The 14,911-nt window shown below is 40.6% G+C and overlaps 1 protein-coding gene across 1 annotated transcript in view; it reads right to left on the bottom strand.

Moving 5' to 3' along the window:
- Nucleotides 1-429: 429 nt before the first annotated feature.
- Nucleotides 430-14,911, bottom strand: part of LOC144373672 (catenin delta-2-like) — a 31,028-nt gene continuing 16,546 nt past the window's right edge. The window contains exon 2 of the mRNA XM_078036702.1: nt 430-2,088. Within this exon, the coding sequence (XP_077892828.1) occupies nt 1,843-2,088 (246 nt within the window). The 3' untranslated portion in view covers nt 430-1,842. The remainder of the gene's footprint in view (nt 2,089-14,911) is intronic.

Genomic DNA, 14,911 nt, shown 5'->3' on the forward strand with positions numbered 1-14,911 from the left:
TCTTAACGTTTTGAACATAAAGAATCTGAGTTTAAAAGTCAAAGTCTTATATTCAAAATCTTCAAGTGCCCAAAGATATTTCATATTTTTTTAATTATCATAATAAGGAACTATATCTTTTTCAGGGAACAAGATAGTTGCTTAAATACAGAGCTTAGATATCACATTAGATTTGTCACCATCTGGATATCCAGGTCTTTGTACCTCAGATTAGTCTCAGCTCACAGTCCCCTTCCTTTCCATGCCTGTTGATATAGTGCCATGAGGAAGGAGTGCTGGTGGGGTCTCTTGGCCACAAATGTGACAATCCTTGGGCCATGCCATCTCATTCCCATCTCTGTATCCAGGTGGTGATGCATCTGCATGTTAAAGTGCTTGGCAGGTATGGTATTCTCTATTTGAAGATGACACATGTGAGACCCACGAGAGGTGTAATCTGCCCAAGATCACCACCCTCTGAAAAAGCAGGTCCTGGGTTTGAACTGTGGTTTGAATAAAAACTTACTGAACCATGTTGAGCTTACAGGGACATGAAATGTGAGAGCCAATTCAAAGAAGTGATTTACATTAATGACCTTCCTAGTCCTATAAGGCCACACTCTGGCCTTCTGACTGGTGGGACTCTGCTTTTGAAAGTTGTCTGCACCTATCTCTGTTTGAAAGTAGGAGACATCTTCCAGCCTGGCCTGACCTGAATTCTGTAGGTAGAAACACTAAGGATGTTTAACAGGCAGGGAGGGAAAGGAACAATCATGTTCACTTTTCAGGCTCTCAAGGAAGGGTGAGCCTGTCCACACAGCAGCAAGCAGCTCCCCAGGCACACTCAGGGACCAGGCCCATGAGCTGTGATGTCACAGCTGGAAGGAAGAGCTGGGGCTAGGGTAATGGAAACAAGGAAGAGAGAGAGAGAGAGAGAGAGAGAGAGAGAGAGAGAGAGGTGTGGCAAAAAGGCTGACATTGGACCATATGAGCACAAGGAAATGTGCAGTCACATGATAATCTGAGGCCAAGACAAGTGACATCTATGCCTCTGAGCTTCTGAAAATTCTGAAGCTATGTGTCAATGTTAACATCACTCTGAAGAGAATGTCAAAGAAAAGAGTGATTTATGAACATCCCAAATCCTGAATTTGATATTAAATGGATGGAACATGATGGCAAAATCAAAACTTTTTTTGATGTTTTTTCTCTTGGCGTTTCCCCATACATTCTATCTTCATTTCTCTAAGAGTGGTCACACATTTTTGTATTTTAATGCAACAAGGCAAATTGGTGCTTGTAACTATGATGACCACAGTCAAGAATTTTTTCCCCCTGGTGAATCTTTTCCTACCAAAAATTGGGTCTTGAGAATTTTCTGTGAAAATCAAGCAGGAATAGTGTCAGTTTATAAGGACTTGGAGAAAGGAACCTCTTAATCTCGTCAAAATCATACATTTAAAAAAATATTTTTGCCAAACGGAATTACCAATCTGTTCTCCTCTGTAAGCTCATGATTTAAAAATGCAAGGGGTCTTTTTGGGGGCTGGGATCCAGTACAAAATCTAGAATACTCATACGGGTGTTTGCAGATTAGCTCCCTTAACAGCCAATGATGGTGCTTTGAAAACGTACACATGTCACAATTGTCCCTGAAAGTCAAGCAGCTCAGCTCTCTCCATAGAATTGCAAGAATTTCACAGCCTTTTCAATGATCATATTATTCACCAGTGGTCTTCAAAGAACTCTGAAACCTTAAGAGAATTTCTTTTTTTAAGTTTTTTTCAACTTTTTAAGCCCAACAATTCAATATAATTGTTTTTTTTTTCCTAAACCTCTTTGTTCGAATTGCACCTCTTGGAACTACACTTGCATTATTTTCTCAAGACTTGCTGCAACTCCAGATTCTTTTGTATTGTAATGAACTGGCCATGCCTTCCAGCTCCCTGTGGCCAAGTTCTGCAGGGCATCTGCCGCCCCTTCCAGCGTGTCTGGGTTTGAGCACTCAGAGAGCAGTGTGAGGTAGGGTTTGACTATGGAGGGGTGCCACAGCATCTGGATCCCTTTGGGTGGTTCTGCATAGTCTTGAAGAGGTCCTACTCCATCCCACTGGTGGAAGAAAAATGAGAGAGTAAATGTCTTTAACAACTTCCTCATATTTCCATCCTCAAACATCACAAACAAAACAAAATCAGGTGTTATAGAATCCAGTGAATACTGGCGACAGGGAAGGTCAACTGTTCAGGGATCAGGAGAGCCATTCCTGCCACAGAGAGCTTAGGATGGAGTTTGTGGGGGATTGGGACATGTATAAAAGTGTTTGCAACTGGTAGCCACCCAGGATTAGCTCTCTGAGAACTACTCTGACACAACCTACACAGGAAAGAACAAGCAGAGATGGGGCAGTTTTGGATGGATGGAAGAAGGCTAAAGATCAAGGTAGTACACATTATATTTACATATATCAGCTGTTGCATCGAAAGTTATCAACAATGGAAAGCCTGCACTAATGCAAAATTATAATAATTTATGCATAACTCATGCATAACTGTGGTCAATTCTTACATAATTTGTAAAAACATATTTGCTTGATTTGTGGTACCATATTGCATCTAACAAAAAAATGACAGAATGGATGAAAGAGAGAAAATTTCTATGGTTTATTAGATGCACTGACATGAGCTATAGGCAAATCTGGATCTTACAGCAATCCTGATAGTTAAATTCGCTTTGAATTAAACATAATGAATAATGGGAGAGTGTGTAATTAAAAATTAATTACACATAATTTTAAAATTATGGCTTATATGCACAAAGAAATACCAGTCTACCACTAGAAATGAGAGTTATACAGATTACAGGCACTTCCTCATTTTGTTTTCAAAATATCTTTTGCAGTTGCACCTATTCTACTTGGCAGGTGAGGAAGCTGAGACTTAAAGAGTTTGACCAAGGTCCCGAAGCTACTTATGGAGACACTGAAATGAAATATGAGGAAAGGAGAAGCCAACAGCTTCAGCCTTAATGGAGAATATGGATAGACTAGATTTTGTTTGTTTGTGTTTTTAATGGTTTTTTTTTAGGATAAAAAGAAAATGAAATATGCCTAATGCTGAAATGTTAGTGAATATAATGCTTTCTTTGATATCTAAAAAGTTTCAAAAGAGATATTAAAAAGGATTTATCAGCATTTTAGTGTATCCCTGGAAAATGTTATTTAATTTAAATTAGGATTTTTGGCATTTGCTGATCTTACAATATGAACAAAAATTTCAGTTTCTTAGGTAATACAACTAATCAAATATTGACAGAGTTTTAATGCAAAATTTTATAAATTGCACCTTTTGTTGATCAACATGTTTCTGGCAATGTCTCTAGTGGGGGGTGGGGAGGGAGGAGGAACTCACTTTCTGCTATGGGAAATGTGGCAGGAGGCACAGTAGTATTATTTTAAACTGGAAGGATGGCCCTTATAAAAGTCAAGTTTAGACCTTGAAATGATTTTCTCCAGGTTGAGCTTTGAACATATTAGAATAAGTTTGTCAAAATTCCCTATCAGACCTCCACGGCAATGAGTGACCCTGGGTTTGGGAGGGTGGTTTTTCCAAATGTAGAAACTGAGGAATTCAGACCTGAAAGTACCTCAGCTCATGTATACCCCAGTCTGAAGTACCCTGAATACACCTCCTGATGAGATGTCTTTCTTTTGAATATCGTCATGATGGGGTGGCAGCCTCCTGACCCACAAATAGACTTAATCATGATTAGCACTAATTTCACTGGTAATCAAAAAATGTGCAGAAAATAACAGGAATGAACACTTCATTAACATTAGATGCTTTCAACATTAATTCCAGCATATTCTAGTGTCTATTTGATTCTAGTCCAGTCTGCTCCCAAATTTAAAACGTTTTTAATTAAAATGTACATGATGTTGAGACACAAGAAAGATTAATATAGTGTCACTAGACAAGGTAAAAGGACCAAGACACACACACCCACCCACCCATATGCCTATTGTCTGCAAGTGATAAGAGAGAACATATATTATCAAATGGACACAAGTGTGTGCTTGTCTCTTTTATGGGTAATGGTTTTATAAAAGCCTTTGGACCTAAGTTTCTACTTTTATTCAACTATTATAGAATTGGTAAAAATCACATTAGGTGAAACTTTGGGCTTTGCTTTGCAGGCAATGAGGTTTTCCTTTTTCACCTTTTCCTCCTAAACACAAGATCTACCACTTTTTCAACTACGGCACTCAGCTTTTTGCTGTACATTACCAGGTACCTGAAGAAGAATGATGTACTTTCCATCCACAGTAAGGAACCAGTGCAGAAATAAGGTCACAGCCTGAGTAATTCCAATAAAAAATGCATGATGGAGGTTTAAAACTATAAGGAAGTAGGAAGGGAACAGATACATTTGATCCCTCAAATCCCATCTTTTGGTTTTCTCTCTGGCTTGATCTCCCACATGCTGGCCATCTGCATCAGAAGCACTTTTTATGGAAAACGGGAGGCCTATTAAGTTGAACGTGTGGTGTAAGCTTCACAGCATAGTCTGTGAGAGTACTGTGTATTCCATCTGATTTAAATAGTACAGAGAATGATGGTGGATCAGAGGCACAAGGCATCCAGCAGCAACGGACACCTGTGCCACTTGCAACAGGTGCACCTTCCCTGGTCTGGCCACTCAGCTGAATGTATACTGTGAGCTCTCTTGCAGAGCTATGAGAGCACAGTCCTTGAGATCCCCAAGGAAATCACTGTGACCACTGGTGTTTATCATCCAAGATTATTTTCTACTCCTAATAAATGACCTGGGCAGGTATGATTTTTTTTAACCATCCTGTTTCCTCAGGAAATTTGCATTTATCCTTAGAAAATGTATCATTGTCTCTTTTTATGATGGTACCTACAGATCTCACTTAGTCATCAAATGACTTCTGGTGTCCCATTTATAAACAGATCATGATTCACATTTTTTAGACTTTTTGCACCTACATGGACACTCAGGTTATGTCTAACTTTTTTTCCTATACTTAACAATATTGATCTAAAGTTCATACTTACGGATTTTGTCAGATGGATGCTGTGGACCTGTTCTAGGAAGAAAGAATTTACAGAAATAAATCCATTCAAGTTAAAAAAAAGTAGATACATGCTTTTTCTATACTCAATGCTATCTTGTGATAAAAAGACAATACCTAGTCTTTGACCTTTAGATGGTCACAGATTAGCCAGGTAAACAGATGTGTGTGTGTGTGTGTGTGTGTGTGTGTGTGTGTGTGTGTGTGTGTGTAATGTGACTAAATATTTTGCAAGCAGCAACCAGCAATAGGAAGGATTTGGGAACCAATCACCTTTGAACTTGACTCTTCAATGTTCAATAGAAAATGAACACAGGCTGAAATGGATGGAAGGGTTATCATTCGCCTCATTCAATAGAATTTTTCCTTAAATTGTAATTCTATAAAATTGGACATTGGTAATTTTCCTTAATATTTATAGCAGAAAATTGTGAGTTGTGATTAAGAAATAAGGACACAGAAGGCATTGAATGTGTTTCCAGCAAGGAAGCATCTCATGTGAAATCAGTGCAAATTATTTTTAAAGGTAGATGGGAAGAGTGGGATAAAATCACAGACATGGGCTCAGGAGCAGTCCAGCTAAATGGTGTGTGCACACCAATCAGCACATCTGCTCAGAGGTGGGGTCAGCAGACCACTAAAGCCTTTGACAGAGGAGTGGACCTGGCAAGAAGAGGTAGAATTCTGCATCTAATGCCAGTTCTGGTACAAGACCTCTCCATTTTTCCCAGGCCCTTTTTACCACCTCCATTTTATTGGTATCCTGAGCCAGTCACTGTGACATAACATCATGGCTAGCTCCTGGTTCACTGGAGTAATCTTGTCAGTGCCCTTCACCATGGCCCGTTACCTGTGCTGGGTCCCTCTTAACATCTCTAGGTACTAGAAGGCATAGGTAGGCAGCTGTGAGTGCTGGTAAAGGATCACCGGAGGCTCTGCTGCCCCACAGGGCTCCACAGCAATAGGCAAGTGAAGGTCTATGATGCTATTATAACAATACGCAAAGGCAGGCAGAAGCAAGTATCCCTGACCAGCTTGGTGAATCCAAGTCAATCAAATGGCATTTCCAAGGCCATCTTTCTCTGACATCTTATGCAGAGGGCAGAGCTGAGAATGACAAAAGGTAATTCCTTGACCTTGAAGCCTAGTAGAGTTTGCTGGGCTGGATTTCCAGGCTGCTTTGGGGCATGACTCCACTTTTCTTTCTACTTCCTGCCTTTTTGACCTCAAATGTCTCTAACTGTTGTCCCATCCACCCCGTGTTGGAAATAGATAACCTGTTCCTTCATTTTTACAGGTCTCACATAGATGGGGATTGTTTCCTGGGAGCTTTACTTAGTGGATTTCTCATCCACACCTGATTTAGATGAATCAGATTTGGAGTTTGGAGGTGAAGATATTTAGGACTTTGAATCAAATGCTGTAATTGGATAAATATTTAGAGAGCTTGGGATGAGATAAAAATATGTGGGAATGAATGTATCTTTGAGGGCCAGAGAGGTGGTCAAAAACTGTCCTCTCAAAGATGTCTATGCCTTAATCTTTGGAATCTTTGACTAGATGGCTTTACATGGAAAAAGGGACTCCACAGATGGAATTAAAGTTTTGGACCTTAAACAGGGAGATTGTCCGAGGTTGTGTCCTTGCGCTCTAATCACATGAACCTTAAAGGCAGAAAGCATTCTCTGCTTTTTTGGCTGGAGTCACAGTGACCCCAAGTATGAGAATTTGATTCTATATTCTGGTTCTGACATAGAGAAGGCTTCATGCAAGGAAGGGAGAGAAGCAGGTTGGAGGTAAGGCCAGTAGAGTGGGCAGCAAGGAAACAGAGACCTAGATCCTGTGGCTACAAGGAATTGGATTCTGCCAACACTAGAAGTAACCAGCCATCAGAAGAAGATTCTTCTCTGGAACCATTGGCAGGGAACTCATCCTTATAAACACCTTGATATCAACTGGAAAAGCAGGTTAGTGTCTGGACTCCTGACCCACAGGCACTACGAGATGAGTGCAAGTTAAGAAGGTACTTCTAGATGGTCAAAGAGTTGTACCCAAATGCCACCACGTAAGAATCAAAATTCTTCCTGGGGCATATGTGTGAGGGGGTAGGTAGTGGCATAAGTCATCTGCCTTCAATGGTGCCAGGCTACACCTAGATGTATCCCAGAGCATGTGAAGGAGGCTCTCTGCATAAGACACACTGATATGATGTGGAAATGTTCAGCTTGAGGCCAAAGTACACCACTTTATTTTTTGCCTTATCATTGATCTCATTACCCCAAAGAATGCCACCAAATTTGGGGCATCAGCATGTCCCAGAATGCCCTTCTGTTTGCTTGATATATATTATTTCTGCCAGAAGAGGCCCCTGAAAACCTGAGTCCACAACTTCTATGAACAGGAAGTGCAGCCTGCAACTGTGTCTGCACAGAAATGAGCATGCCATGCTGGGGAAGAGAAATGGCAGAACACTAGCCCTGCTCCAGTGGCATCAGCAGAGCGGCCTCATTATTTTCAGTGAATGACCAGAACACTGTGTAATGCCCACCACAAGTGCCAGGTGCTATTAACCATTTTAGGATCAGCTGCACCTCTGCAGACTTTCACTGGGAAGCTGAACGTCCCTGAGCAGCTCTTGACCTCTCTCTCCACATTTGGGTACAGAGCTGGCACCTCATCACAGTCAAGTCAGAACAATTTCCAGGGAAAAAAGTTCCCTAATTAAAAAAAAAAAAAAGATTAGCACAGTCTTGCTGTTTGGATTACAATGCACCTTACTGTCTTTTCCCAAGGAAGGCAATTTCTTTATAAATAAGCATTATGATGTCTTGGTAATTACTGTTGAGCTTCAGGCACAGAATGCTTCAGTGTCCAAAGCCCAGCTACTGACTGGGCCTGGTGGCGAACCCCACTGCCATTCTGCACTCGGAGCTGTAGTTGCTGTATTCGTACCACACTCCCCAAGTCCCCTCATAAATGTAAACCATCAGAAAGAGACAGGTGAGCTTCTCCTTCATTGACTATTAAACACTGCCCTCTTAAAAACTGCCTGGGTCCATGCCTTCTGGAGTCAGCCATGCATGAAGTAACATTGTTCCACAGAAGCCCAGAGCGGAACCAGAGATACCTGACTTAAAAGACACCCTCTCCCTGTCAAGTGCTACCTAGGGTTTAGCTACATGATTCCAATTAAAATTGATGGTCACCACAGAATGAACTGCTCTATGAAACATCTGCTAGAAGATTCCCACTGGGCTAAATTACAAGAATATCAGAGGGGGGATAAAAGAGCAAATGTTCTGTGGCTAAAACCATTAGCTGCAAACCTAATTGTGCATGTGGTCCTTTGTGCTCCACAAACACGCACATGCTGGCCATCACTGTTGTTTCCTCACTTGGGTGCAAGCTGTCCTCATTAGGCTTTGTTTAGTTTTGTGACCAGTTCTGAAGCTGGAAATGGTACCATGTAGCTCAACTCCTGGGTGAATGCCCACCTACCCTGTTCTCCAATAATGCCCCCAAAGTTCTATTCTTCCATATTTGTGGTGGGCTCAGAATCTCAGAATCCTGTCTCACATTGGAAGACCCTCACCCTCATCCTTAGATCCAACATACCATCTTCCTGTCAAGACCACTCACCACTGCCACTGCCGCAAGTTCCTCAATGTTTTACCTGACATGGCCCAGTCACAAATGCAACAATAGCAAAAAGAAAATGTCCTGGGCCAGAAGCAAATAAAACTTAAAAATGGATAAAGCAAGTTTTCTTTCTTCTCTGCTAATCCAGATTACACACACACACACACCTACATATATATATATATATATATATATATATATATATATATATTCATTCATTCATTCATTCATTCACTGGGTACATAATATATAAATATGCTAAGAAATATTGCAAAATAGAATGCAATATTCACTTCACCAAGCAGGTGGTTTCCAGGAAAACAAGCATTGTATCCTCAGCAAATAATGAGAAATAACAATGTGATCCAATTCTTTCCATTTCAAGTTCTCCATTTTCTAAGAAGTGGAAGAACACAATTAACAAGGGATTATCGGTAATTGGCTACCTTCCTTTTAAATGTCAGATTGTGGGTTTGAAGACATTTAACATTTGGCATTATGTTCTTGATTATTAATAGCAAGTATTAAAACAAACTTCCTAACTTTCATGTTGATTCCTAACCTAATTCCCAATATGCAATCATGTCATCTTTCAATTTATTTACTTGTAGGAAAATTTAACAATGCGTACTTCAAAGACTGATTAAAGCTGAGAATACACATGATTTTTAAAGCTCACTTATCTAGCTGGTAAGCTTTCCTCGAGGCCTCTTCTTGTTTTTATGACTGCTCTGATCACTCACTGATAGCTTATGAAACACCAACAACCACCATCAGAGGACTGAAGGTATATTCAGAGGCAAAAATGTGCCAGTGGTCTGTGCCTCCTTCTCTTCTTCCATGCCCAAACCTCCCAAGGATCACTGTAGCCTGGGAACTCAAGGTTGAACTGCTGCCCTCAGCAGCTCCCTAAACTGTTTAGTACCTTGCCCAGCCCAATGTGGTGAAAGAATTGGCAGCAGCTACACATGATAGGGAATGGGGAAGAGAAGGTCCCAGCTGCTCAGGGGCTCCTGGACAGTGGCTGCAGGTGTCCATCTCTCTCTGCAGATTTGGTCTTTGTGATGGACTGAATGTTCCTGTCCTCTGTAACAAATTCTCATGTTGCAATCCTCTCAAAGTTATGGTATTAGGAGAAGGAGGAGCCTTTGAGAGTTGATTAGGTTATAAGAGTGGGGCCTTCATACTAATAAAAGAAAACTATAAGTAAACAGCAGAAAAGTCAGTAGAGGGAAGGGAATAGGAGAAAAGATAGAAGGAGGGAAAGTGGAAGTACTGGGGATGGAATTAGAGCAAATTATATTCCATGCTTTTATAATTATGTCAAAAGCAATCTTCTTGTTAAGTATAACTAGAAAGAACCAAAGGAAAAAACAAATCAATTAAGAAAAAAGTGAGGCCTTCATGAACGATCTTAGTGCCCTTAAGAAAGAAATCTCAGGTGCATGCCTATCATTCCAGTGACTCAGGAGGCTGAGGCAGGAGGACTGCAATTTTGAGACCAGCCTCAGCAACTTATCAAGACCCTGTCTCAAAATGAAAAATAAAAATGGCTTGGGATGTAGCTTAGTGACAAAGCGTCCCTGGGTTCAATCCTCAGTACCAAAAGAAAAAAATTACAAAAGGAGAGAGAGAGAGAGAGAGAGAGAGAGAGAGAGAGAGAGAGAGAGAGAGATCGATCCCAGGGGAAGTCAACTGTCTGCAACCTGGTGAAGAACTCTCATAAGAATATAATTACACTGCCACTCTGATCTCAGAGTGGTGAGAAGCAAACTCCTGTGTTTTATAAGTTCCTCGTCCCGACTAAGTCAATCTTCCTACATCTATTCCCTAGGGGAAAACACTGCTTAAAATGCTAATAAAAGCAGTCCTTGGATCAAAACAGCTTTAAGTCCTGTGTCAAAATTGAGAGAAAGTGATTAAAAATAAAACCAGTTTTCCTTTAATCGCTAAGAAAATTACCCATCTCTGTGACTTGCTACCTCATAAACTCAGAAGTTCTGAAAACTCACTTGGTGGTCTTTTACTTGATCTACAGAACATGCAATGCTAGAAAATGCTGACTTAAATAGCTTGGCTAGAGCTGATGGTATGGTTCTAGCTAGGTGAATATGACACTAGAAACAAATGGCAGTTTGGGCCAGTTATTAGTTAAAAATGATTAGTTAGATTAGTTTAGTTAAAAAACCATGGCTAACGTCTGTGGTCCACTCTTTGAGAAGAAAAAATATCTAGTGTGGAGATGGTAGGTGATGGAAGAAAATAAGAAAAATGATAAGATTAAATTTCTACTTTATGCAAGAGAAAAATACACAAAAACCTCGGTAAAAATAAGATTATTTGGTCTTTTTTAACCCAAAAGGGAGAAGAATATATATTTAATCTTGGTTATTGAGATATATGTTTAAATTTTGGAAAGAAATTTCTGAAAGCCTTATTAAAAGCAAGCTGGAGCTGGCTTCTGTAAAGAGGAGCACTAATAAGGACTTTCAACTTCATGGACCATGTTGCTACTTAGGAATAATGTTGGAAAAGAAACTCCACAGTGCAGAGTTCCTTCATCTAAAAATCAAGGCTGCTATAACACCTACATGGTTTGTCTGCACTTTTGTTCTTCATTGTGGTGGGGAGAACTCTAAAGCTGTCCCTCCAAAATTCTGGTCACTTGGTGGAATCAAATATGAACCTAGGAACTGCTGAGAAGTATATTTACAGATGGAATTAATCTTAAAATAGGGAAATAATCTTGGATTATCCCACTAGTCTTAATGTAATCACTCAACCTTTATAAGAAAAAGTGGACAGCAGAATATTCAGACTGAGGAGGAGGAGCAATGAAAGGAAGGACATCACTCAGACTTTGCAGATAAAGGAAGGGGGTCATTACCAGGGAACATGGTGGCCTCTGGAACCTAGAACAACTCCCTCCAACAGCCCCCAAGGAAATGGGGCCCTGACTCTACAACTGTATGGCACTCAATTTGGCCAATAACCTGAATGAGACTGAAAGTAGGGTTTTCCCAAACAGAACTTCATGACCAACATCTTGATTTCAGCACAGAATCCAGCCAAGCCCCCATGGACATCTGGTGTGCAGAACTCTGAGGTAATGAACTTGCATTGTTCTAAGGCATTAATATTGTAGTCATTTATCACAGCAGCAATGGACAATTATTGCATTCATGTAAGAACAACAACTACCAAATATTTGTGTATCTGTTTTCTTGGTTTTAACATTTCTGCTAAAGTATTCCAAAAATTTTATATAAACTTTGTGACTTCATGAGGGCATTTTAGATGCTCCATATAACAAGATGGATGCAGACATTGTGAAGCCTCCTGTTGCAGGATGGTAATCTAAACAAGCTCCTCCCCCAACCCTAGGTTACACCCCAGAGTGACTCTTCCTGGTTCACTGCCACCAGATGGCTTGTACTCAGAACTAGTAAAGGGTAATGGCACCACTGGGTGTACAATTTCCTTTTACTGCTCTAGAAGTACAGGGAGCAATGCTTCAAAAACCCAAGAATTATAAAGTTGCATAAAAAGGTCAAACTGCAAAGACACTGAGGAGCCACAGACCACCATTAAAAACAGATCACAAGGTGGGCATGAAGAGTCGTGTTGCACTCCCTGTCTTCTCAGCAAGAAATACATGCTGCAGTCGAAGGGCTTTTAATCTGTTATCCCACCAGCCACTCTTTTTTGTTTTGAGAAAGTGTTAAGATTTTATTGAAAAGCTGTATCCTTAAGCAGCTTGGAGGCCATCCTGAAGACAACGGAAAAACAAAAGGGAGGACTTTTGCCCTCCACCCTCTGCCCAGGCCACATTCATCCTTCAGGTCTACTGCTCTAAGTAAATGACAACAATCTGAGAATTTCAGCACAAGCTACACAGAATGACTTCATAGGAAACCACCAAGCTACTCATGCTCCATAGGAAGAATCTGGAAAGCAAAAGCTAGGAACCAGGATTTTTTTCTAATGCTCATTTTATTCCCCCTTTGACCAATCTGTTATATGTACATGGAAAGGTTTTAGAGATGTGTTGAACAAAACAGTTAAAAACAAAACAATTTATGAGGAGACAGAGTAGATTTAATTTTTACATAAGAAGGAATGCAGAGAGAGGATTCTTATTTATCATGCAAACATACTAGCTATTAGAATAGTAGACCTAATGATCAAATGATTTCACATAATCCAGTAATTTGTTAAAATTCTCCAAGAAACACACTGCACTATTTCAGTTTTAATTACAAATATTTATCATGGAATATTTATATAGAATGCTAAATATAAAATATATAGTGCTAGGTTACTACAATGGAAGAAATTTAGAATTGCAGCAGTCTTAGAACAATGGTTCTGCACATGGACACATCTCAAGGACAGTGTGGCCATGGTTAACACTCCCCATCTGCACTGGTCACTTACTGTGTGGCAAGATTAAGCCACAACTGTAACCCATCTTCCATCTGATATGTATTGTGGGGGGATTCAGCATTGGCTAATGCTAAGTTCTGAATGCTCTGTCTCCCAAAATACATGTGTTAAAAATTAACCCCCAAGGTCATGGTTTTAAGAGATGAGAGCTTTAGAGAGGTGATCAGGTTGAGGGAGCCCTCATTAATGCAGTTGATCAGTGCCCTTGTAAAAGAGGCTAAAGGAGTTTGTTTGCCCCTTCTATTATGTGAGGGTACATAAAAGCCCCATTTTTCAGGGGAGGGGTCATTTATCAGGGATTAAACTCAGGAGCACTTGACCACTGAGCCATATCCCCAGCACTATTTTGTATTTTATTTAGAGACAGGGTCTCACTGAGTTGCTTAGTTCCTTGCTGTTGCTGAGGCTGACTTTGAAGTTATGATCCTCCTGCCTCAGCCTTCTGAGCCACTGGGATTACAGGCATTGTCACTGCATCCAGCTAAAGGCCCCATTTTTGAATCAAGGTGTGAGCACTCACCAGACACTGAGTCTGCCAGCACCTTGACCTTAGACTTCTCCATCTCTAGAACTGAGGAAAAGTTACTCTTGCTTATAGATAACCCAGACTAACATATTTTGTTAGAGCACTCAGCACGAAGCCAGCCAGTCTTTTTGTTAGTTTTCTTTTAAATTCTGAGTTTCCCTTGCATTGGAGACTTTGAGTTAAAGTGGTGATGAACAGGGAAAGATCAAGAAGAGTAAAATTAACCAGTGCAAATTATATTCACAACTAGTGATCAAGTGATGCCCAAAAGGAGTAAATTTAAAAAATTAATGGGGGGAAGACAGGTGAAAGTGAAATGGGGATAAAGTGGGGCAGTGCCAACTGGAGGCTGACTTAGGGTTTCCTTAATGGTTAGGTCGTCATGTACCTAAACTCTACTTCACTCAGTAGGCCTAGGTTTGGCACACCCTCGACTCCTCCCTTTCCCACACACTCGCATCCAGTCAGTCAGTAAATCCAGTGGCTCCAACTCCAAAGCCCTTTCAGAATCTCCCAGGCCACTGCCTTGTGCTTGCATCACAATCTGCTGTCCTTTGCCTCTGGCCTCTTCCCTCAATCCCCTGCCTCCCCAGGAGGCACCACACAGCCAGTATAGTGATTCTCGAAAATGTTCACTGGCGCTTGAGTCCTCCCCATGATATTCCATTTCACTCAGAGTCAAACTCAAAGTCCTCACCAAGACTCATCTGCTCACTCAAGGCTCCCTATCACAACCCTACCTCACCACTGCTCCTCCCTGCAGATGCATAAGAATGGAGAACAGGCCTTTCCTTTTCACCAGGTCATCAGCATCTAGCTCAGTACCTGGTGTGGAGCTTGATAATAGCTGTCGAACTGCCAAGACTGTATCTATAATCAAACCTCAGGAATACTAAACTTACCCTAGATTAGTCAGGAGGGATGAAGGACAGAGAAGCTGTGAGGGATTAATCCATCTATTGTTCCATTTCTGCTTACTGACTAATAGGCATTGTCTCAATTTTATTGATGAAATGTTGCTCTAAAGTCAGAAACTTTATCAACTTTGGTATAGAAAATACACAACTCTTTTTTTTTCTTCATTCCAGCTTAGCCAAGCAGTTGCATCATGGTCTAAAGGAAGTTATGATTTGGAAAAGACTATAAATAGCATACAGGCCCCAAGATGTTCAGCACTTGCCTTGTATTTCCTTGCTTGATGTCTTTCCATGTGCAAGAATAAGATTAAT

The sequence above is a fragment of the Ictidomys tridecemlineatus genome, unplaced genomic scaffold (genome assembly GCF_052094955.1).
Source record: "Ictidomys tridecemlineatus isolate mIctTri1 unplaced genomic scaffold, mIctTri1.hap1 Scaffold_46, whole genome shotgun sequence".
NCBI classification, from domain to species: domain Eukaryota; kingdom Metazoa; phylum Chordata; class Mammalia; order Rodentia; family Sciuridae; genus Ictidomys; species Ictidomys tridecemlineatus.